The 24,710-nt window shown below is 33.9% G+C and overlaps 1 protein-coding gene and 2 pseudogenes across 1 annotated transcript; all 3 read left to right on the forward strand.

The window, feature by feature from the left end:
* The first annotated feature begins 1,956 nt into the window (after positions 1-1,956).
* Positions 1,957-3,716, forward strand: LOC18607978 (scopoletin glucosyltransferase-like). The gene has a single exon (XM_007042428.3). It carries the CDS (start codon positions 2,123-2,125, stop codon positions 3,575-3,577), a length of 1,455 nt encoding a protein of 484 aa, XP_007042490.3. The 5' UTR covers positions 1,957-2,122; the 3' UTR covers positions 3,578-3,716.
* A 1,152-nt stretch (positions 3,717-4,868) lies between these two features.
* Positions 4,869-6,528, forward strand: LOC18607979 (scopoletin glucosyltransferase-like; annotated as a pseudogene).
* Positions 6,529-19,599: 13,071 nt separating this feature from the next.
* LOC18607980 (putative UDP-glucosyl transferase 73B6) lies at positions 19,600-21,302 on the forward strand (annotated as a pseudogene).
* Positions 21,303-24,710: the final 3,408 nt, after the last annotated feature.

Consider the following 24,710-nt stretch of genomic DNA (forward strand, 5'->3'; position numbering starts at 1 on the left):
GCATTTCTGCTATATCAATATATATAATTTATTTATCTCCTTTCAAGCAGCTAATAGTAATACCGTCGAAAGTGAGTGGCAGGAGAATAGGGACGCAGTTGGAATCCCTTGTAATTTGTATTGTGTATGAAGAACTGCAATTGTAGCATTGTCATATGACAAAAGCCACCATACTAGTGGGTAGACAAATTTGTGAAAGCAAATGGGTTGGTTTCCGTAAGCAAGTAGACGGGTGATGACTGGTGACCCACACCCATTTTTGAAACAACCTCAAGCCCATTAATCAGCCGAAACTTTCTTTTCATGGTTATATAACTCAGGAATCCAGTCTTAATCACTATACAGACCTTATCTCCGTCTGCTAGAGGCCCATTCGGCCTAGTGCTATTTAGAAGGGATGCCAGAATTTCCTTTGCCCTTTTCGTACCCTTCTCTCATTGGTCAAGAAAATTCAGCAAATCCAAGAGTCCTTGCATCGATATTCACGGATCTAGGCTGTCCCTACTAGACTTTAAATCCAAATCGGATAAAGTCACAACATTTTCTTTTAAGACTCCTTGCTAACCATTCAAAACAATGAGTTAGTACATTGTATATGGACTTGAAGCTGTATACCAAATGTTTTTTCCACAACAAAGATGCCTAGCACAACAATTTTTTCCACATATATAGACAATAAGTCCAATAAAATTATGACAATTAGCTCTGGTCCTGAAAAACCCTGCTACGACCTTTCTACATAATTCAGTTTAGAAAGTATACTCGCAGTCCAAGCACACAAATTCAACATACTTACCAGGAAGTTTACCATGCCAATTATCAATACGTTTCTTATGCTTCAAGCACCTACGCTGTTTGAATTTAACTTTCTATTGTCTTTCCACCATTTTGCGTTTGTATACAATAAGAAGCTCAACTTCTAAATTGTTTGCCAATCAATTTAACCCTGTTTCTTCCACTGTCATTCTTCTTACACACCTTTCATTTAGCCTCTCGTAGTCCTAATTACAACGCTAAATGGCCTCAAAATCACGTCAGCTTCATATCATATTCTTGTCACAACTTGCCCATGGGCACTTGATTCCGACAGTGGACATGGCCAGACTATTTGCTAGGCATGGAGTAAAGGTGACAATTGCTACCACTCTACTCAATGCTCATCTCTTTGCCAAAACAATTCAGAGAGTAAGCGAATCAGGCTTTGAAATCGGCACTTACATAATCAAATTTCCTTCAGCTCGAGGTTGGGCTACCTGAAGGATGCGAGAATGTGAGTTCCCTCACTTCTTGTTAAGCCCATTACCCAGCCGCCCATTACCCAGCCGAAGATTTTTTGTCAAGCTTATAAGTTATATAACTCAGAAATCCAGTTTTAATCATTATACATAGACCTTTTCTCTGCCTGCTAGAGGCCCATTGAGCCTATGGTTCTATTTAGAAGAGTTGCCAGAATTTCCATTTCCCTCTTCGCCTAAATGATATTGATGACTTCGCAGGTTATGCATACCCTTCTCTTTTATTCATGGATCAATGCTGTTTAAGGAAAGATTACTGCTTTAGTTCCCATTCAATTAGATAGCTTTCCCTAGTTGACTTTAAATGCAAATCAGATAAAAGACAAAGTTACAATTTTTTCTTATAGGACTCCTTGCTAACCAAGCAAAACAAATGAGTCAGTACACTGTACATGGACTTGAAGCTGTACTCCTAATGTTTGCTAGATCAAAGATGCCTAACACAAAACAATTTTTTCCACATATACAGACAAATAAGTCCAATAAAATGATGACAATTAGCTGTGGTCTCCTCACGTGGTTTGAATTAACCTTGCTCCGACCTTTCTACATATTCAGTTTAGAAAGTATACTTGCAGTCCAAGCACACAAATTCAACATACTTACCAGGAAGTTTATCATGTCAATTATCAACACATTTCTTTTGCTTCAAGCACCTACGCTGTTTAAATTAAAATTTTTATTGTCTTTCCAGCATTTTGCATTTGTATATAATAAGAAGCTCAACTTCTAAATTGTTTGCCAATCAATTTACCTCTGTTTCTTCCACTGCTATTCTTCCTACACTTCTTTCATTTAACCTCTTCTAGTCCTAATCACAAGGCTAGATGGCCTCAAAATCACGTCAGCTTCATATCGTATTCTTGCCACAACTTGCCCATGGTATCTTGATCCCGACTGTGGACATGGCCAGACTATGTGCTAGGCATGGAGTAAAGGTGACAATTGCTACCACTCCACTCAATGCTCATCTATTTGCTAAAACAATTCAAAGAGATAGGGAATCAGGCTTTGAAATCAGTACTTACATAATCAAATTTCCTTCAGCTGAGGTTGGGCTACCTGAAGGATGCGAGAATGCGAGTTCCCTCACTTCACAAGAAATGCAAACCAAGTTCCTCAAGGCTGCTAACCTTTTCCAACAACCACTTGAACAGCTCCTTGCAGAACTCCGCCCCGATTGCCTTGTGGCTGGCATGATGTTTACATGGGCTACAGATGTTGCTAGCAAGTTCGGAATTCCAAGGCTGGTTTTTCATGGGACAAGCTGCTTCTCCATTTCTATCCTTGATAGCGTAATACGCCATGCACCCTACAAAAAGATAGCAACTGATTTTGAATTCTTTGATGTGCCCGGCCTTCCGGACCAGATAAAGATGACAAAGATGCAGCTTCCAGATTTTATTAAAGAAGAAGAAGGGAGTGAGCGGAGAAAGATGCTGAATGAAGCTTTAGAATCAGAGCGGACAAGCTTTGGAGTCATCGTGAATAGTTTCTACGAGCTGGAACCAGCATACAGAGAACACTACTCCAAAGTTATGGGAAAGAAGGCATGGCAAGTTGGTCCTGTCTCACTCTGCAATAAGGACAGCGAAGATAAAGCTGAGCGGGGAAACGTAGCCTCGATTGATAGACATGAGTGTTTAAGATGGTTAGCCTCAAAGAAGCCCAACTCAGTTCTCTATATATGTTTCGGAAGCTTGTCCAGGTTTTCAGCTGCTCAGCTAAATGAGATGGCTAAGGGTCTTGAAGCTTCTGGACAGAATTTCATTTGGGTTGTGAGAAAGGTAAATGATGAAGACAAAGAAGAGTGGTTGCCAGAAGGATTTGAAGAGAGGATGGAAGGGAAGGGTTTGATAATAAGGGGATGGGCACCCCAAGTTCTAATTCTTGATCATGATGCTGTAGGAGGGTTCATGACTCACTGTGGCTGGAACTCAACACTCGAGAGTATCACTGCCGGGGTGCCAATGGTGACTTGGCCTCTCCAGGCTGAGCAATTTTTTAATGAAAAGCTTATTGTAGATGTTCTAAAAATAGGAGTCTGTACCGGAGCCAAGGAATGGTCTAGATGGGCAGATGATACAAAGATTATAGTGACCAGCGAAGACATAGAAAGGGCAGTGACTCAGTTAATGGTTGGCGAAGAAGGTGAGAAAATGAGAAACCGAACTAGGGAATTGAAAGATATGGCGAGGAGGGTTGTGGAAGAAGGTGGATCATCCTACTCTGATTTGAATGCTTTATTAGATGAATTGAGATTGAACTGCCTTCCAAAATAGCTATCAAATACTGCTACGCCACTTCGTAGAAAATTGTACTGCTATAGAAAAGAAAGTAATAAAACTTAGTTAGCAGTCATTGCTGTTTGGCTGGAGGTCCATTATTGGAACTATGAATTGAAATTTTTTTCCTTTCAAAGTGTGCAAGTCTGCATACCCTTTGTATCACAGACCAAGGAAATCCATGACGTCAGAATCAGATTAATTTTTGGACATTTGAAATCAGGCGTCCATAGCAACGTATTGAAGCTGGTTTAGACTCACAACCAAAAATTTGTTTCCATCTTGACTTAAAACCCAAATAGAATAGTGTCTGAAAGACAGTCCCCCAATGGCAACTTCCTTTCTGCTATATCAATTTTTCACTTATTTATCTCCTTTCAAGCAGCTAATAGTAATACCTTCGAAAGTGAGTGGTAGGAGAAAAGGGAAGCAGTTGGTATCCCTTGCAATTTGTATTGTATATGAAAAACTGCAATTGTAGAATTTGTCATATGACAAAAGCTACCGTACAATTGTATAGACAAATATGTGAAAGCAATGGGTTGGCTTCTGTAAGTAAGGAGACGGGTGATTACTGATGATCCACAACCATTTTTTAAGCCTATTACCCAGCCGAAGATTTCTTGTCAAGCTTATAAGTTATATAACTCAGAAATCCAGTTTTAATCATTACACATGGACCTTATCTCTGCCTGCTAGAGGCCCATTGGACCTATGGTCCTATTTAGAAGAGTTGCCAGAATTTCCATTTCCCTCTGCGCCTAAATGATATTGATGACTTTGCAGGTTATTTATACCCTTCTCTTTTATTCATGGATCAATGCTGTTTAAAGAAAGATTACTGCTTTAGTTCCCATTCAATTAGATAGCTTTCCCTGGTTGACTTTAAATGCAAATCAGATAAAAGAGAAGGTTACAATTTTTTCTTAAAGGACTCCTTGCTAACCAAGCAAAACAAATGAGTCAGTACACTGCATATGGACTTGAAGCTGTACTCCTAATGTTTGCTAGATCAAAGATGCCTGACACAAAACAATTTTTTCCACATATACAGACATATGAGTCCAATAAAATGATGACAATTAGCTGTGGTCTCCGCACGTGGTTTGAATTAACCCTGCTCCGACCTTTCTACATATTCGGTTTAGAAAGTATACTTGCAGTCCAAGCACACAAATTCAACGTACTTGCCAGGAAGTTTACCATGTCAATTATCAACACATTTCTTTTGCTTCAAGCACGTACGCTGTTTAAATTCAAATTTTTATTGTCTTTCCATCATTTTGCATTTGTATATAATAAGAAGCTCAACTTCTAAATTGTTTGCCAATCAATTTACCTCTGTTTCTTCCACTGTTATTCTTCCTACACTTCTTTCATTTAACCTCTTCTAGTCCTAATCACAAGGCTAGATGGCCTCAAAATCACTTCAGCTTCATATCGTATTCTTGCCACAACTTGCCCATGGTCACTTGATCCCGACAGTGGACATGGCCAGACTATTTGCTAGGCATGGAGTAAAGGTGACAATTGCTACCACTCCACTCAATGCTCATCTCTTTGCCAAAACAATTCAGAGAGATAGCGAATCAGGCTTTGAAATCGGCACTTACATAATCAAATTTCCTTCAGCTGAGGTTGGGCTACCTGAAGGATGCGAGAATGTGAGTTCCCTCACTTCACAAGAAATGCAAAACAAGTTCTTCAAGGCTGTTAACCTTTTCCAACAACCACTTGAACAGCTCCTTGAAGAACTCCGCCCCGATTGCCTTGTGGCCGACTTGATGTTTTCATGGGCTACAGATGTTGCTAGCAAGTTTGGAATTCCAAGGCTGGTTTTTCATGGGACAAGCTGCTTCTCCATTTCTATCGTTGATAGCGTAATACGCCATGCACCCTACAAAAAGATAGCAACTGATTTTGAATTCTTTGATGTGCCCGGCCTTCCGGACCAGATAAAGATGACAAAGATGCAGCTTCCAGATTTTATGAAAGAAGAAGAGGGGAGTGAGCGGAGAAAGATGATGAATGAAGCTTTAGAATCAGAGCGGACAAGCTTTGGAGTCATCGTGAATAGTTTCTACGAGCTGGAACCAGCATACAGAGAACACTACTCCAAAGTTATGGGAAAGAAGGCATGGCAAGTTGGTCCTGTCTCACTCTGCAATAAGGACAGCGAAGATAAAGCTGAGCGGGGAAACGTAGCCTCGATTGATAGACATGAGTGTTTAAGATGGTTAGCCTCAAAGAAGCCCAACTCAGTTCTCTATATATGTTTCGGAAGCTTGTCCAGGTTTTCAGCTGCTCAGCTAAATGAGATGGCTAAGGGTCTTGAAGCTTCTGGACAGAATTTCATTTGGGTTGTGAGAAAGGTAAATGATGAAGACAAAGAAGAGTGGTTGCCAAAAGGATTTGAAGAAAGGATGGAAGGGAAAGGTTTGATAATAAGGGGATGGGCACCCCAAGTTCTAATTCTTGATCATGATGCTGTAGGAGGGTTCATGACTCACTGTGGCTGGAACTCAACACTCGAGAGTATCACTGCCGGGGTGCCAATGGTGACTTGGCCTCTCCACGCTGAGCATTTTTTAATGAAAAGCTTATTGTAGATGTTCTAAAAATAGGAGTCTGTACCGGAGCCAAGGAATGGTCTAGATGGGCAGATGATACAAAGATTATAGTGACCAGCGAAGACATACAAAGGGCAGTGACTCAGTTAATGGTTGGCGAAGAAGGTGAGAAAATGAGAAACCGAACTAGGGAATTGAAAGATACGGCGAGGAGGGCTGTGGAAGAAGGTGGATCATCCTACTCTGATTTGAATGCTTTATTAGATGAATTGAGATTGAACTGCCCTCAAAAAATATAGCTATCAAATGCTACTACGCCACTTTGTAAAAATTGGTACTACTAAAGAAAAGAAAGTAATAAAACTTAGAAGTTTGAAAGGGATGAATTATAAAGATATTAGGCTTTAGCATTCATTGCTTTCTCGCTGGAAGTCCATTGATTGAACTATGAATTGAAATTTTCTTCCTTTCGAAGTTTGCAGGTCTGCATAGCCTTTGTATCACAGACCAAGGAAATCCATGACGTAAGCATTCATTTTGAAATCAGGACGTCCACAGCAACGTATTGAAGCTGCTTTAGACTCACAACAAAAAATTGTTTCCTACTTGACTTAAAACCCAAATAGAATAAAGTCTGAAAGAGAGTCCCCCAATAGCAACTCCCTTTCCATGTATAGTCAAATTGCACCTTGTTAAGAAAAACAATTAGTCAATGACACTTAAGCATTGTCCACTCTACTATCTGAATTACAACCCGACTATATGCATCGCATGTCACCATTCTGTCGATCCCTCCCTTGAGGATCGTATATTTATCATTCTACCAACACGGTTAAATGGCTTCAAATCAGCTTCAATATTTATCATTCCATGAAGCAATGCAATCTTGACATATTTTGTTTTGACATCCATTGAATTAATTATAATTCATTCTTGAGACAACTTTGTCTCATACAATTTTGACATTCTTTCCTGCGGCACCAAGTGAAATTACAATCCATCCATGAGACAATTTACCTTATGCAATCTTGACATTTTTTTTTATTTGTCTCAATACCAATTGAGATTAAAGTTCATCTACAACTTTGTGTCATGTAATTTTGACATTTTTTTTGTTTGTCTTAGATTATTTCAGAAATCTTCTAAGAGCTTGTTTGGTCTAGTTTTTTTTAAGGACAATTTAAGCTCTTATCGAGGAATAACTTATCATCAAGCATAATAAAGCTTTAAGAATTTGCCATTGATTGGGCCGATTGTGAGGAGTAGATCCTAGCAATAAATCTTCTTTACTTCAAATGCAATTTCATAATTTGGACTTCTTCAATTATTGATGTCAACTAATTAGTTTCAATATCACAAAGATTTGAATTATCTTTAATTGACGAGACTTTTGTTTTGGGTTAACTAAATTTGGCAATAAAATCAAACTGCCTACGTTTTTTCTAATATGAAGAATCAAATCAAAATGTAGTTTTTTTTTTTTATGTCTTAATTTTTGCCTAAATCGTCCTTTTAAGGATTTTTCAACTTAATGGGTTTTTATTGTTAACTCTTAACTTCCTAAGTCGTCTTGTTAAGAATTTTTGACTTAACAAGCTTTTTTATGAGAGAAGTTTAGGCTCTTGCTAAGGAGCAACTAATCTTCAAGAACTGTAATGCTTTAAAAATTTGTCATTAATTGGGCCGTTTGTGAAGAATAGACCTGAACAATAAATCTTCTTAACTTCACTTGCAATTTGATAGTTTAAATTTTTTTAATATTTGACATCAACTTGGTAGTTAAAACGTCACAAAGATTTGAATTATTTTTAATTGAAGATACTTTTTTTTTTACTTGACTGAACTTGGCAATGAGACCAAGCTGCCTACGTACCTTCTAATACGAAGGATCAAGTCATAACATAGTTTTTTTTTTTTACGCTCTAACTTTTGTTTAAGTCATCCTTTTAAGGTTTTTCAACTTAATAGGTTTTTATTTTTAAGTCTTTACTTTTGCCTAAGTCATCTTGTTAAGGATTTTCTACTTAGTGGGTTTTTTTTAAAAGCAGTTTAGGCCCTGACTAAGGACCAACTGATTTTCAAGCATAGTAATGCTTCAAGATTTTGCCATTACTTGGGTTGATTGTGAAGAGGGTTTAGGCTTTTATTGAGGAGAAACTAATCTCCAAGCATAGTAACGCTTCAAGAATTTACCATTGATTGGGCGGATTATGAAGAGTAGACCCTAGCAATAAGTCTTCTTTGCTTCACTTGCTATTTGATGATTTGAACTTTTATAATTTTCAAAGTTAACTTAGTAGTTTAAACATCACAAAAATTTGAATTATCTTTAATCAAAGAGACTTTTTTTAAATGAAACTACCTACGTACCTTGCAATATGAATAATTATGTCATAATATAATTCTTTTTTTTTACACCCTAACTTTTGCCTAAGTCATCCTTTTAAGGATTTTTCAACTAAACAAGCTTTTATTATTATTTTATCCTATCCTCCATGGATAGGTAGCAATCTTTTGAAGAGAAAAAAAAAAGAAACAAGCTTTTATTTATAAGTCTTAACTTTTGTGTAAACCGTCTTGTTATAGAATTTTTACTTAACGAGCACTCTTTTTAAAGGTAGTTTAGGCTCCTACCGAGGAGCAACTGATATTCAAGAGTAGTAACACTTTAAAAATTTGTCATTGATTAGGCCGATTTGGAGGAGTAAACCCTAGCAATAAGTCTTCTTTGCTTCACTTGCAATTTAATAGTTAGAACTTCTTCAATTTTCGACATCAAACTAATAGTTTGGATGTCGAAAAAATTTGAATTAGCTTATATAAAAAAAGATTTTTTTTTTGAGTTGATTGAACATGACAATGAGACCAAGTTGCCAACATATCTACTAATATGAAAGATCAAGTCATAACGTAGTTCTTTTTTTTTTTTACGCATTAACTTTTGCTTAAGTAGTCCTTTTAAAGATTTTTCAACTTAACGGACCTTCATTTTTAAGCCCTAACTTCTACCTAAGCCTTCTTGTTACAAATTTTCAATTTAGTAGGCATTTTCTAAAGGGTAATGTGACACCCAATACCCTCATATAGAAGTCAATATGACCTTATCAACGAGACAAAGGGTCAATGGATGTTGATTTAAGTACCAAAGGATGAAGACGGGTGAAAAGAGTATTTCAAGATAAAATATTTTACATGTGAAGAAATAATAATATTTTTATCGAGAAAAAATTTGTGAAATAAAAGGTGATTCGAATGTGAATCGGGGCAAAGTAAGATGTTTTGGAGCCCCAAAAGGCTAGTGAAAATTTTTGAAATAAAATAATATTAAAATATTAATATTTTATTCGATGTCAAAATTTTTCATGAAGGAGAAATATATGGTCAATCTAAGTGGAGGAGAAGAAGGACGAGGAAATTTTAGAGAAAAATGACGTTAATGGAGACTGCATGTCTTCATTAAATAAAGCTAGAGCAGGCAAGTAAATATTTAAATATTACAGTGTTACCGCTTTGAATCATAAATTTGATATTTTATTGGTACAAGTGTTAAGGAAGAAAAATGAAAAGAAATTGGAATTAAAATATTGTGAGGATACAATTAAAAAAGGTGAAAATCTTGAAAGGCAAAACGATAATTTCCCATAAAGCTTGGTCAAAGCTTCCTACTCTCCATCCTTATCCCATGGCTGGCCATTGTGTCCAAGGCACCATCTTCCTCCTTCATCTCCTTCTAATGCCATTTTTGTTCCTCCCTTATAAAATTCAAGATTTTCATTTTCTTTTCCTTATTTTCTTTCTTTTTTTTTCTTTTCTTGCTCCTTCCTTCTTCTAACTTCTTAGGCATCAAACTTGCAGCTTCTAACCCCAATTTTCAGCACATCTAAACCCTAGGAGAGAGAAAGAAAAATCTCTCTTCCTTTCCTTTGTTTTCTATTTTTACTCAACTTTCAACAACACTTGGATTCTTGGCTTCAAATCTTCATTTTAAAAGCTAAAATGTATATATTTTCAACCCTTGAATTTTTAAATTTATGGGTTTGTAATTTTTAGACTTTGTTTTCTAAGTTTCTTCAAATTTTCTTTCCTTGAAATTTGCTAGGTTTGGTTGATCTTTATACCTTCAAGCACCAAAGTAAAGAAACTTCAAACTTGAACAACTAGTTTAAAGGGTTTATGAATTAGACTAGAATTATAGGTTAAAGGTTGGGTTAGAGTGTAGATTGTATAGTGTATATTTATTAAAATTATTAAATTCAAACTATGACTTGATGGCGGTTGTTATGACTTATTGGTAAATATAGATTTTAACGGTATTTTGGGACTACCTAGATCAAGACTTTGTGGGCACTAATTTTGTACGGTGGCATTAAGATGAGAGAACTTGCATTAAAATATTTTGAAATAAATTATTATATACTTGATTGAATCACTTGAAATATTTTACAGGTTTTTCTTTAAAATTTGCATGGGAACAAGCTCTTGATGAAACGTTGTATGTTGTGAATGTGTAATATGATGAATTATTGTGTTCCGATATTATATTGATATATATATATATATATATATATATATATAATATTGTATGATAATTATAACTGTACATGTGCAATGTGGGGATTCACATGCCGGTGATGACGGGTGCGAGAATATGAATGATGATATTACCTGTGTGTGATGTGGGGGTGCACATGATGGCATTAGATGTGCGCGATGTGGGGTGCACATGATGACTCCGACTATGTGCAGTGTGGGAGTGCACATGAGCTAGGTGAGGCGGTGGTGGCATACGTGTATATATATATACTATATAGAGAGGTTTGAAATTAATATGTGATTGCATTGACTGTTGAAACTTGATTATTGTCAAATGTGTTTAATCTGATTTTCGTTGCAACAAGATTAGATTTTTATAGCAGTGGAAATTCCCTTAATTTCATTTGCCTAGAAATTTTGCTGCAACAAAAATGCCTTCTCGCTACAATAAGAAACTCTCGGGTGGATGGCCTTAACCCTTGCTTTAGATCTCATTGTAGTGAAAATGCATTCTTGTTGCAGCAAGAAACTCTCGGGTAGTTAGTTCAAAATTTTGCCTTAAAGTTTGCTGTAGCGAAAATTCATTCTCGTTGCACCTCTACTATGCTTGGCTTTCTTGAACTTCCTAAATGTTTTAAAATGAGTTGAAAAACAGCACGACATCAAGTTTTATTCATAATATATAAAATTGAATTGTTTTTAAACAAGTGCATCATGTTTTCGAAAAGCTCTTCGTATCGTTTGCTTGTTCATTTTCTATATTCACTCACTAGGTTTATACTCACTCTTTTCAACTTCATGTTTTCAGATTCGAAAATAGTTGGATTTTAGGTAGAGGCGCTTCTTCCTATTCATTTTACGGTAGGTTTACCAAAACACTCCATGATATTATCCACGTTAGAGTCACTCCGTTGATAGTTAAGGTCTTTTGTATGAGTATATGGTTAATTAAAATATAATTCATGAGATTTGTTGTAAACATTGTATGCTTGGTTTGCATGATAATGTTGCCACAGGTTGGCAAATAGTAATATTATTTTGTGAATGGTATTGTTCACTTGCTATGACTTATTTTCGAAAGGAAATTATTTTTGAAAACAATTAATTAAGAACCGTAGAGGTAAAAGAGGGACAGATGGTCTAATAAACAAGTTTTCATAGAAAGGCTTTGCTGAGGCCTAATAGGCCGCGTCTATTGAGTCCTTGCGCCGGTTATGGCCTGAGAATTGAGTTGTGACAAGTAGTTTAGGCTTTTAGGAACAATTGATTTTCAAGTATAGCAACTCTTTAAGAATTTTCCATTGATTGGGCTAATTGTAAAGAGTAGACCCTAGTAATAAGTCTCTTTTGCTTCACTTGCTATTTGATAGTTTGAACTTCAATTTCCGACATCAACTTGGTAGTTTGAACGTCACCAAGATTTGAACTATCTTTAATCCAAAAGACTTTTTCTTTTTCTTTTTTTTTGGGTTGACTGAACTTTGACAATAAGACCAAGCTTCCTATGTACCTTCTAATATGTAAGATCCAGTCATAACATAGTTTTTTTTTTTTACAGCTTAACTTTAATGGGGTTTTTTTTTTTTTTAAGTTCTAACTTTTGCCTAAGCCATCCTGTTAAAGATTTTCAACTTATCGGGTTGCTCTTAAAAGTAGTTTAAGCTCTTACCGAAGAGCAACTAATCTTCAAGCATTATAATGCTTCAAGAAGTTTTAATTGATTGGGCCGATTATAAAGAATAGAACTTAGCAATTTACAAGTTTAAACTTCTTCAATTTTCGACATCAACTTGATAGGTTAAATGTCACAAACATTTGAATTATCTTTAATCGAATACACTTTATTTTTAGTTGACTAAACAAACTACATACGTACCATTTAATATGAAAAATTAAGTCAAAACGTAACTCTTACTACGGAGCAATTGACCTTCAAGCATAGTAACGCTTTAAGAATTTATATTTGATTGGGCCAATTGTGAAGAAAAAACCCTAGTAATAAGTTTTCTTTGCTTCACTTGTTATTATATAGCTTGAACTTCTTTAATTTTTGATGTCAACTTGTTAGTTTAAACGTTGAAAAGATTCGAATTATTTTTAATCAAAGAGACTTTTTCTTTTCTTTTTTAAAGTTGATTGAACTTGGCAATGAAATCAATCTGTGTACGTACTCTCTAATATGAAGGATCAAGTAATAACAGGTTTTTTTTTTTTACAACTTAACTTTTGCCTAAGTTGCCCTTTTATGGATTTTCAACTCAACGGGTTTTTTTTTTCTAGTCTTAACTTTTGCCTAAGTTGTCCTGTTAAGGATTTTCAACTTTGTGGGTTTTTCTTTTATAGGTAGTTTAGGCTTCTATCGAGAGCAACCGATCTTTCAGCATAGTAACAAGCGTAATAACGCTTCAAGAAATTGCCTTCAATTGGGTTGATCATAAAGAGTAGACCCCAGCAATAAGTTATTTGATAGTTTGAACTTCTTCGATTTTCAACATCAACTTGGTAGTTTAAATGTTGCAAATATTTGAATTATCTTTAATCAAAAAGAGTTTTTCTTTTTTTTTTTCTTTTTAGGTTAATTGAACTTGGCAATGATACCAAGTTACCTACATACCTTATAATATGAAGGATCAAGTCATAACGTAATTTTTTTCTTTTATGGCCTAACTTTTGCTTAAGTCGTCTTTTTAAGGAATTTCAATTTAGCGAGCTTGTTTTTTGAAGTCCTAACTTTTGCATTAGTCACCTTGTTAAGGATTTTCAACTTAATGGGCTTTTTTTAAGGGGAGTTTAAGCCTTGATCGAGGAGCAATTGGTATTCAAGAATAGTAACGATTAAAGAATTTGTTATTGACTCGATTGGCAGGAGTAGACCCTAGCAATAAGTCTTCTTTGCTTTACTTTCAATTTTATAGTTTAAACATTTTTAATTTTCAAAGTCAACTTGGTAGTTTAAACATCGCAAAGATTTAAATTCTCTTTAATGAGACCAAGCTACCTATGTATCTTCTAATATGAAGGATAAGGTCATAACGTACTTTATCTTTTTTTTTTATGCACTAACTTTTGCCTAAATCTTCTTTTTAAGGATTCTTCAACTTAATGGGCTTTTATTTTTAAGTCTAACTTTTTCCTAAGCCGTCTTGTTAAGGATTTTCGACTTAACATGCTTTTTTTAAGGATAATTTAGACTCTTACCAAAAAACAACTTATCTTCAAGTATAGTAATGCTTCAAGAATTTGGCCAATTTTGAAAAATTGACTCTAGCAATAAGTCTTCTTTACTTCATTTGCTTTTCAATACTTTAAACTTCTTCAATTTTTGACATTAACTTGGTAGTTTAAACATCGCAAAGATTTGAATTATCTTTAATCAAAGAGACATTTTTCTTTTTTTTTTTTTTGAGTTGACTAAACTTGGCAATGAGATCAAACTGCCTACATACTTTCTAATATGAAGGATCAAGTCATAACGTAATTTTTTTTTTTTTTACAACCCAACTTTTCCCTAAGTCATCTTTTTAAGGATTTTCAACTTAATTGGCCTTTTTTTTACGTCTTAACTTTTGCCTAAGCCGTTCGGTTAAAGATTTTCAACTTAGAGAGCTTTTTTTTATGGTTGGTTTTGGCTTTTATCGAGGAGCAACTGATCTTCATGCAGAGCAACAAGCATAGTAATGTTTCAAGAATTTGCCAATGATTGAGCTGATTGTGAATAGTAAACCCTAGCAATAAGTCTTATTTGCTTCAATTACTATTTGATAGTTTGAACTTATTCAATTTTCGATGTCAATTTGGTAGTTTAAAAATCACAAAGATTTGAATTATCTTTAATCGAAGATATTTTTTTTCTTTTTTTTTTTTGTTGATTGAACTTGGCAATGAGACTAAACTGCCTTCGTACCTTCTAATATGAATGATAAAGTTATAAGCTAGTTCTTTTTTTCTTATGGCCTAACTTTTGCCTAAGTCGTCCTTTTAAGGATTTTCAACTTAATAAACTTATTTTTTTTAAGTTTTTAACTTTTATATTAGACCTCTTGTTAAGGATTTTCAATTTAGCGGATTTTTTCAAGGACAGTTTAGGCTCTTACCAAGGAGCAATTTATATTCAAGAATAGTATCGCTTTAAGAATTTACCATTAATTGAGTCAATTAGGAGGAGTAAACCCTAGCAATAAGTCTTCTTTGCTTCAGTTATAATTTGATAATTTGAACTTTTTCAACTTTCGACTTCAACTTGGTAGTTTAAATGTCACAAAGGTTTGAATTATTTTTAATGAACGAGACTTTTTTTTTTAAGTTGACTGAATTTGGTAATGAAACCAAGCTGCCTACGTACCTTCTAATATGAAGGATCAAGTCATAATGTAGTTTTTATTTTTGTTATGCCCTAACTTTTGCCTAAGTCATTCTTTTAAAGATCCTCCAACTAATGGGATTTTATATTTAACTCTTAACTTTTTCTTAAGCCATTTTGTTAAGGATTTTCGATTTAACAGTATTTTTTTCTAAAGGTATTTTAAACTCTTACTGAGGAGCAATTGATCTTCAAGCATAGTAACATTTCAACAATAAGTCTTCTCTATAGTAACATTTCAACAATAAGTCTTCTCTGCTTCACTTGCTATTTGATAATTTAAACTTCTTCAATTTTCGATGTCAACGTCGTAGTATATACGTCGTAAAGATTTGAATAATCTTTAATCGAAAAGACTTTTTCTTTTTTGTTTTTAGGTTGCCTGGACTTGGCAATAAAACTAAGCTACCTACATACTTTCTAATATGAAAGATTAAGTCGTAACATAGTTCTGTTTTTTTCAACCTAACGTTTGCCAAAGCTGTTTTGTTAAAGTTGTTCTATTAAGGATTTTCGACCTAGCGGATTTTCTTTTTAAGGGCAATTTAGGCTTTTATTGAAGAGCAATTGATCTTTAAGCATAGTAATATTTCAAGAATTTACCTTTGATTTGGTTGATTGTGAAGAGTAAATCCTAACAATAAGTCTTCTTTGCTTCACTTGCAATTTGATAGTTTGAACTTCTTGAATTTTCGACGTCAATTTTGTAGTTTAAACGTCGTAAAGATTTGAATTATCTTTAATCAAAGAGACTTTTTCTTTCTTTTTTGTTGACTAAACTTGGCAATTAGATCAAACTACCTATGTAACTTTTCATATAAAGGATCAAGTCATTACGTAGGTTTTTTTTTAACATCTTAACTTTTGTATAAGTTGTCTTTTTATGGATTTTCAACTTAATGAGTTTTTTTTTAAGTCTTAAGTTTTGCATTAGCTATCCTAGTAAGGATTTTTGACTTATTAAGCTTTTTTTTATAAGTAGTTTAATCTTTTATCGAGGAGCAATTGATTTCCAAGTATAGTAACGCTTCAAGAATTTGCCATTGATTGGATTGATTATAAAGAGTAAACCCTGGCAATAGATCTTATTCACTTCACTTGCTATTTGATAGTTTGAACTTCTTTAATTTTTGAGAATAATTTAGTAGTTTAAATGTCACAAAGATTTGAATTATCTTTAATTGAAGAGTGTTTTTCTTATTTTTTTAGGTTGACTGAACTTGACAATGAGAATAAGTTGCCTACATACCTTCTAATATGAAAGATCAAGTCATAACGTAGTTCTTTTTTTTTTTTTATGGTTGAACTTTTGCCTTAGTTGTCCTTTGAAGGATTCTTCAACTTAAATGGCTTTTATTTTAAAGTCCTAACTTTTGCTAAACCGTCTTGTTAAGGATTTTCAACTTAGTGGTCTTTTTTTAAAGGCAATTTAGGCTCTTATTGAAAAGCAATTAATCTTCAAATATAGTAATACTTCAAGAATTTGCTATTGATTGGGTCAATTGTGAAGAATAGGCCCTAGCAATAAGTCTTCTTTGCTTCACTTGTTATTTGATAGTTTGAACTTCTTTAATTTTCGAAGTCTATTTGGTAGTTTGTATGTCGCAAAGATTTAAATTATCTTTAATCGAAGAGACTTTTTTTTTATTTTTTTTAGATTGATTGAACTTGGCAATGAAACCAAGCTACTTACGTACCTTTTAATATAAAGGATCAAGCCATAACATAGTTCTTTTATTTTTTACGATCGAACTTTTACCTAAGTTGTCTTTTTAAGGATTTTCAACTTAACTGGTTTTTTTTCAAAGTCCTAACTTTTGCCGAAGCATTTTTTTTTCTTTTTTCCTTTTAAGGATTTTCAACTTAACAAGTATTTTTTAAGGCTTAAGTTTTCCATTAGTTGTCCTGTTAAGGATTTTTGACTTATTAGGCTTTGTTTTTATAGGTAGTTTAAACTTTTTTCAAGGAGCAACTAATATTCAAGCAAAGTAACACTTCAAGAATTTGCCATCGATTAGGTCAATTGTGAATGGTAAACCTTAGTATTGATAGTTTGAACTTCTTTCATTTTTTATGTCAACTTGGTAGTTTAAACGTCACAATTATTTTAATTATCTTTAATCAAAGTGTGTTTTTTTTTCTTTTTTTAAGTTACTGAACTTGACAATGGGAACAAGCTGCCTACATACCTTCTAATATGGAGGATCAAGTCAAGTCATAACGTAGTTCTTTTTTTTTTTTTATGATTGAACTTTTGCCTAAGTCATCCTTTTAAGGATTCCTTAACTTAACGAGCTTTTATTTTTAAGTCCTAACTATTGCTTAAGCTATCTTGTTAAAGATTTTCGACTTAATGATCTTTTCTTAAAGGCAATTTAGGCTTTTATTGATAAGCAACTGATCTTCAAGCATAATAACACTTTAAGAATTTGCTATTGATTGGGCCAACTGTGAAGAATAGACCCTAGCAATAAGTCTTCTTTGTTTCACTTGCTATTTGATAGTTTGAATTTCTCCAATTTTTTAAATCAATTTGGTAGTTTAAACATCACAAAGATTTAAATGATTTTTAATTGAAGAGACTTTTTTTTTTTTTAGGTTGATTGAACTTGGAAATAAGACTAAACTGCCTATGTACCTTCTACTATGAAAGATCAAGTCATAGCGTAGTTCTTTTGCTTTTCACGATCGAACTTTTGCCTAAATCATCCTTTTAAGGATTTTCAACTTAACGGGTTGTATTTTTATGTCTTAACTTTTGCCTAGATCGTTTTGTTAAGGATTTTTGACTTAATGAGCTTTTTTTTTTTATATAGCTAGTTAGGCTTTTATCGAGGAGTAATTGATTTTCAAGCATAGTAACGCTTCAAAAATCTGCCATTTATTATGTCGATTGTGAAGAGTAAACCCTAGCAATAAGTCTTATTTGCTTCATTTGCTATTTGATAGTTTGAACTTCTTCAATTTTTTACGTTAACTTAGTAGTTTAAATGTCATAAAGATTTGAATTATTTTTAATCGATGAGAGTTTTCGTTTTTTTTAAGTTGACTAAACTTGGCAATGAGAACAAGCTGCCTACATACCTTTTAATATGAAAGATTAAGTTATGATGTAGTTCTTTTTTTTTTTTATGGTCTAATTTTTGCCTATGTCGTCTTTATAAGAATTTTTAACTCAACTTGTATTTTTGAGTTTGAACTTTTGCCTAAACCGTCTTGTTAAAGATTTTTTACTTAATGGGTTTTTAGTTTAGGCTCTTACATAGGAATATCTAATATTCAAAAATAGTAACGCTTCCAAAAATTGTCATTAATTGGGCCGATTGGGAAGAGTAGACCCTAGCAATAAGTTTTGTTTAACTTCACTTGCAATTTGATAGTTTGAAGTTTGAACTTCTTCCATTTTTTACGACAACTTAGTAGCTTAAATATTAAACATTTGAATTTTTAATCAAAAAGACCTTTTTTTTAAGTTGGCTAAACTTGGCAATGAGACCAAACTGCCTACGTACCTTCTAATATGAAGGATCAAGTCAACGAAGTTCTTCATTTTTTTTTTTATATCCTAACTTTGGCCTACGTCATCTTTTTAAGGATTCTTCACTTACTATTTGATAGTATGAACTTCTTTAATTTTTGACATCAACTTGGTCGTTTAAACATCATAAATATTTGAATTATTTTTAATAGAAATGAGTCTTTCTTTATTTTTTTTTAAGCTGATTGAACTTGACAATGAAACCAAGTTGCCTGCATAACTTCTAATATGAAGGATTGAGTCATAACGTAGTTTTCTTATTTTTTTTACAATTTAACTTTTGTCTAACTCGTCCTTTTAAAGATTTTTAAATTAATTGATTTTTTTTAAGTTTTAATTTTTGTCAAAATTGTTCTTTTAAGGATTTTCGATTTAACGGGTTTTTTTAAGGGCAGTTTAAGCTCTTATCAAAGAGCAACTGATCTTCAAGCATTGTAATGTTTAAGAATTTGTCTTTTTGACTGGGTCAAGAGTTTACCCTAGCAATCTTTGCTTCACTTGTAATTTAATAGTTTGAACTTCTTCGATTTGACGTCAACCTCATTGTTTAAATGTCGTAAATATTTGAATTATTTTTAATTGAAGAGATATTTTTTTTGATTGATTGAACTTGACAATAAGATCGAGCTCCCTACATACCTTTTAATATGAAGAATCTAGTTATAATATATTTCATTTGTTTTTTACACCTTAACTTTTGCCTGAATCATTTTTTTAAAGATTTTCAACTTAACAATTTTTTTTTTATCCTAACTTTTACCTAAACTGTCCTATTAAGAATTTTCGACTTGGATTTATGGGTTTTGTCAAAGCTTTGGTTTTTCAAAATCTTCTTGGAAGAGCACTATACTTATTCTACTAGACGAGAGACTTAAATGAAAATTTAATCTACTTGAATTTATCTCCCTAAATTTATTTAGATAATCTTTATTAATCAAACTCCGAGTCCTTAAATTTTGATGAACCTTATTTAAGTCTTTATCTCTAAATTACATTAACTTATTTGGAGATAAAATGGATGATCAATAGGTAACCATTTTTCTCCTCTTACAGTATGTTTTGGAAAATGACTCAAAGCAAGATTTTGAAGATAGATTGAAGAAATTTGATTAAAAAAAAATTATAAGTAGACAGTTAATAATTTTTATAATGCTGGTTGATCCATCTACATCATTGATCTGAAACTACTTAACTAACCAGTAGGATGTCACGATCAAGAAGGCAGACATCCACAAAGAAAAAGATGAAAAAATTGCTAACATTCAGAGACTGATCTAGAGCACCTCACAAAACATTTGTTGTGATAAAAACTCTAGACTTAGAGGTGTGAAGCAACTATGATGCTGACCTGCCAGAGGGATGTGAGAACATAAGTTCCATCACTTCACAAGAAATGGGTCTTACATTCATCAAGGCTGTTAGCTTGCTTCAACAACCCCTTGAACAAATACTTGAAGACTGCCACCCCAATTGCCTGGTGGCAGACGTAATATTTCCCTGGGCCACAGAAGTTGCTGGGAAGCTGAGGATCCCAAGGCTAGTTTTTCATGGGACAAGTTATTTTGCCCTCAGTGTCTTTCATAGCTCACTGCACTATGAGCCTCTGAAAAATATAACATCTGATTATCAACCCTTTGGAGTGCCTGGCCTTCCAGACAAGATAAAGATGACAAGACTGCAACAACCAGATGAACTTGGAGAATCAAGTGTCAATGATGAAATAAAAAAGCTGATGTATCAAGCCGCAGAATCTGAGATTACAAGCTATGGAGTTATCATGAACAGTTTCCAAGAGCTGGAACCAGCTTATGTCGAACACTACAGGAAGGTCATAAGAAGGAAGACATGGCACATAGGCCCCCTTTCTCCCTGCAACCGGAACACACACAATAAAGCACAACAAGGAAATGCAGCCTCTAAGGACACAGTTGAATGCTTAAGATGGCTAGACTCAAAGAAACACAATTCAGTTCTCTATATATGTTTTGGAAGCATGTCCTGGTTTTCAGCTGCTCAGCTTTATGAGATTGCTAAGGGACTTGAAACTTCTGGACAGGATTTCATTTGGATTGTAAGGAAGGTGAAAAACAAAGGCAAAGAGGAGTGGTTGCCAGAAGGATTTGAAGAACAGATGGAAGGGATGGTTTTGATTATAAGGGGATGAACACCTCAAGCGCTGATTCTTGATCATGAAGCTGTAGGAGGGTTTGTGACTCACTGTGGAGGGAATTCGACACTGGAGAGTATCACTGCTGGAGTACCAATGGTCACATGGCCACTCAGTAATGAGCAGTTCTATAATGAAAGGCTTGTTACAGATATACTAAGAATAGGGGTTGGAGTTGGAGCCCAAGAATGGTCTAGATTGATGGAAGATAAGAAAGTACTTAGTGACAAATGAAAATATAAAAAAGGCAGTGACTCAGCTGATGGTTGGTGAAGAAGCCAATGAAATAAGAAACAGAGCTAGTGCACTGAAAGAGATGGCAAAGAGGGCTGTTGAAGAGGGTGGATCATCTCACTCTGATTTGAGGGCTTTATTAGATGAATTGAGATTGAAGAGACCTCAAGGAGAGCAATGAGAGATCTATTAAAGGACTAAAGACAACAATAAGTTCATGCATAAAGCTGTAGATCTTGTATCAAAATAAATATTGATAAAAAGTTCTGTAAACCTTGTTGTCTTCTCTCTTTCTTTTTAGTTTTCCTCTCTTTGTTTTTCCTTGCTGAGCAAAGTTAAGAAACTTTTAATATTTTGTTGTTCCAAGAGATTCCCTTCCTGTAAGACTATCCCCTCTTAGTTTTGGTTCTGACTTAAAATAACGAATGTACAAGAGAATACACAATTGAATCGCCAAAAAACCAAAACCAAGGAAATATATTTTAACAATACAAGACTTACAGGACATTGCTCTATTAGCTCAAGAAACCTTAATCATACCTATTAACATCTGAGGGAAAAATGTTCAAGTCAGTCACCTTCCTTGCAAGTAAAACCTGCATAAGTCAGTAATATAAAATGTTAATCTAGCCTTCAAAAAAATATAAAAGTTAATATAGGTCAACCAAGATAAATTCCCTAGTTCAGAAAGGAAAAAATAAATAAATAAAATTGTATGAGGACACCATTTGAGAAATAAACATTGCAGTTTCAGCATTAAGCACTCAATGATCATCACTTCAAATGTGAAACCATAACTCCAGACTATAGAAATACACCCACATTCTTCAAGATAGTTGATAAATGGAGAGCCACACCCAGTAAGCATGCTGAAGAAAATGCCAATTGTTAACAAATACGAGTTCACCACACTCAAAACATTGATTTCTTGAAGAGGACATTGCCCTTTTAAGCTAAAAGAACTATACAATTTTAAATCATATTTATTAACATCCAAGGGAGAAGTGGTGACAAGATAGCAACCTTGACAGGCCACCCAAGCTAAACCTGCGAAGTCAGTAATAGAAAAGGTTAATATAGGTTGACAAGGTGATTTCTCTATTTCAGAAAGTACATGTGTTTGCGAGAGGGAAAAAAACATTTTAGTTTACAGATGCCTTTTCCCTAGGCTAATATTCAATACTCTTAAACGACATGGCTTAAATCTTTAGGGTTTCCTCAGCCTAACATCTCAGGAACCTGTGAAAGTTGCAAGTGTAATGCTTGTCGAGCAAAAGTAAGGGGTGCTCAGGCAGAGGAAATTGGAAGCAAAGCAACAGCATTTGAACTTCTTAATCAGTTTTTCAATCTGATTTCCATCACACTTCTGAAAATAATTTTCAGTGATAGGTCTTCTAAATCTTTATCGCATAGAGTAAACCATCCAAAACATATACCTACCACCAGACATTGCAGCAATTTAATTTTCTATTAAAAGCAAAGTGTGTATGATAAACTACTTAATCACCAAAAGATTACTCCAAATCTGGACTTACAACATAATAGTAAAGGTGAAAATTCAGCAACCCATCACACTAACAAAATTGTAAAGTGAAACTTCATAAAAAACATGTTAGCTTCTTTGTTGTAGTGTCAGCTTTCTTTCTTGTTGCTTCCCTGTTGTACGCTATAGCATGTTTATCCAGCTTCTTTGGATTATAAAATCACATTTATTAAAAAAAAAAAAAAAAGCAAAGTGAAATTCAACAGAACAAACTCAATATCCTTCAGCACTGATACCATATCCAGCTTAACTAAGGCCAGCTGGAGTTATTATATCACCCAAAATTCTTTAAATTTGTCTGAAAAGTAATTAAATAACTAGATACGTGTAAAGAAAAAAAAAGTACAAACAGTGACAATGATAGAAACAAGAAGGGGTCTAGGCTTCTTAAATCTTGCAAGCATACCATCTTTATAGAACCTGGAACATCCCAAGACTTGCACACATTGTTGTCCAAGGCTAGCTTATTAAGGGTGTAGCCAAACTGCAGGTTACTATTATATCAAAGGGTAGTTGACTAGGCACTCTTCTATAAATGATTACTGAAATTACAGTGATACTGAAGATTTTGTTGGCAAGCCTCTCAGGAAATTTTGCCTCTCCTCCAATGAGTGCTTCATATTCAATATTTTCATGAGACTCAACTTGCATCATAACTTAACCAGGACAGAGAGTTAAATTAGAAACACAAACAAGAAGAATCCCAAATGAAACCTTCATCAGAAAATAGGCACGAATATATGTAATTGACAAGCTATAGAGCAAATTGAAGATAACAGCAAATACTAAAGACTATGTAAAAAATTGTCCAGCCCAGGTTTTCCTGTTCCCGTAAGACTTAGCCTTTTCAGCTTGGTATCAGCTGTAGAAAATTAGTTTTATTGTGCCAACTAGCAAGCTTTCTGACGTACAAATATAAAGCAGATCTGCACAATAAACTGATCAAACAGTGAGCACACATTAATACATGTTTGTTTACGGAGGAAAAGGTTACACGTATCGTAAATTAAGCTTCCCAATAAATAAACTAGATTAAACCAAACCTGTTGTAGCAATTCCCTACTGAAAAATGAGATCAAGCAGCACAGCAACCCTGACAAAAGCATAAAGAACTCCAAAGCACACATCCTATAGAAGTCATGGATGTAAATTTTAGTTTCCAGTCAAATCACAAAAAGGAACACCAACAATAACCTCAGTGATCATTAAAGTAGCAATAACCTAAAGGCAACATTCAGCAAACAACTAGAGTTAAGTAAAAGGGATCATATAGGATGAGTAAGTCTGCTTATCAAATGGGTTAGAACAATGTCTCAAGTCTCAACACTGATAAATTTAATACAGCTTTCAAAAATTTTAAAATTCTAGGAAGAGGACATTGCAAAGTAAGCAAGTAAATTGAAAAGAAAACACCAGTTATACCTATAGATATCAAGCCAAAATAGCAACAATTCTCCCCAAATTCTTAGGACAGAAAAGCATCGTGTTTAAGCTAACAACTAGATCAAAATTGAGCAAAAACTAGGCTTAAATATCTAAGTTATAATCGAAGATGAATGACAAATCAGTAAGACTAAAACACATGATAGGCAATTGCTAAAACACATGATAGGCTTAATCCAGTCTCTCTATTAAAATTAAAGACCAAAACTTAAAAAAGGCTCTGCAGTACGCTAAATAGACCAACCAACATCCCCAGCGTATGACTATGATATTTTGATAAAACCGAGCCTCTAAGAATTTAGAATCCGGCAGCCATGTGCAATTAAATCACAGATAAAATAGTTAGGCAATGCCAAACTTACTAAGGAACGGATGCATGCAAAATAATTGCGACATTAACCTTGTAAGTCTCAGTGTAATGCAAATTATGCTTCAATTTCGAAGCTACATAGAATGAAAACCTAGCAGCATCATTAATTATTCTTTCCAAGAATTTTTTGGAAATAGAAATTCACAAAATCATAATGTTTCCCGCAGGAATTTTGAACAACAAACCAAGAAACATATGGTATTATGAAGAAAAACCCAGAAAATCTCGACTGATCATAAAGAGAAATTACCAAAAGATTATTTCCAGAAGAAAGTTGATTGAAGAAAAAAATCAAAATTTCAAGTAAGGACTGAAAGAAATATATTAAATTAAATTAAATGGAACTCTGAAATTCACAGCAACAGAAACAAA

Source organism: Theobroma cacao, chromosome 2 (genome assembly GCF_053813885.1).
Source record: "Theobroma cacao isolate CCN51 chromosome 2, ASM5381388v1, whole genome shotgun sequence".
Taxonomy (NCBI): Eukaryota; Viridiplantae; Streptophyta; class Magnoliopsida; order Malvales; family Malvaceae; genus Theobroma; species Theobroma cacao.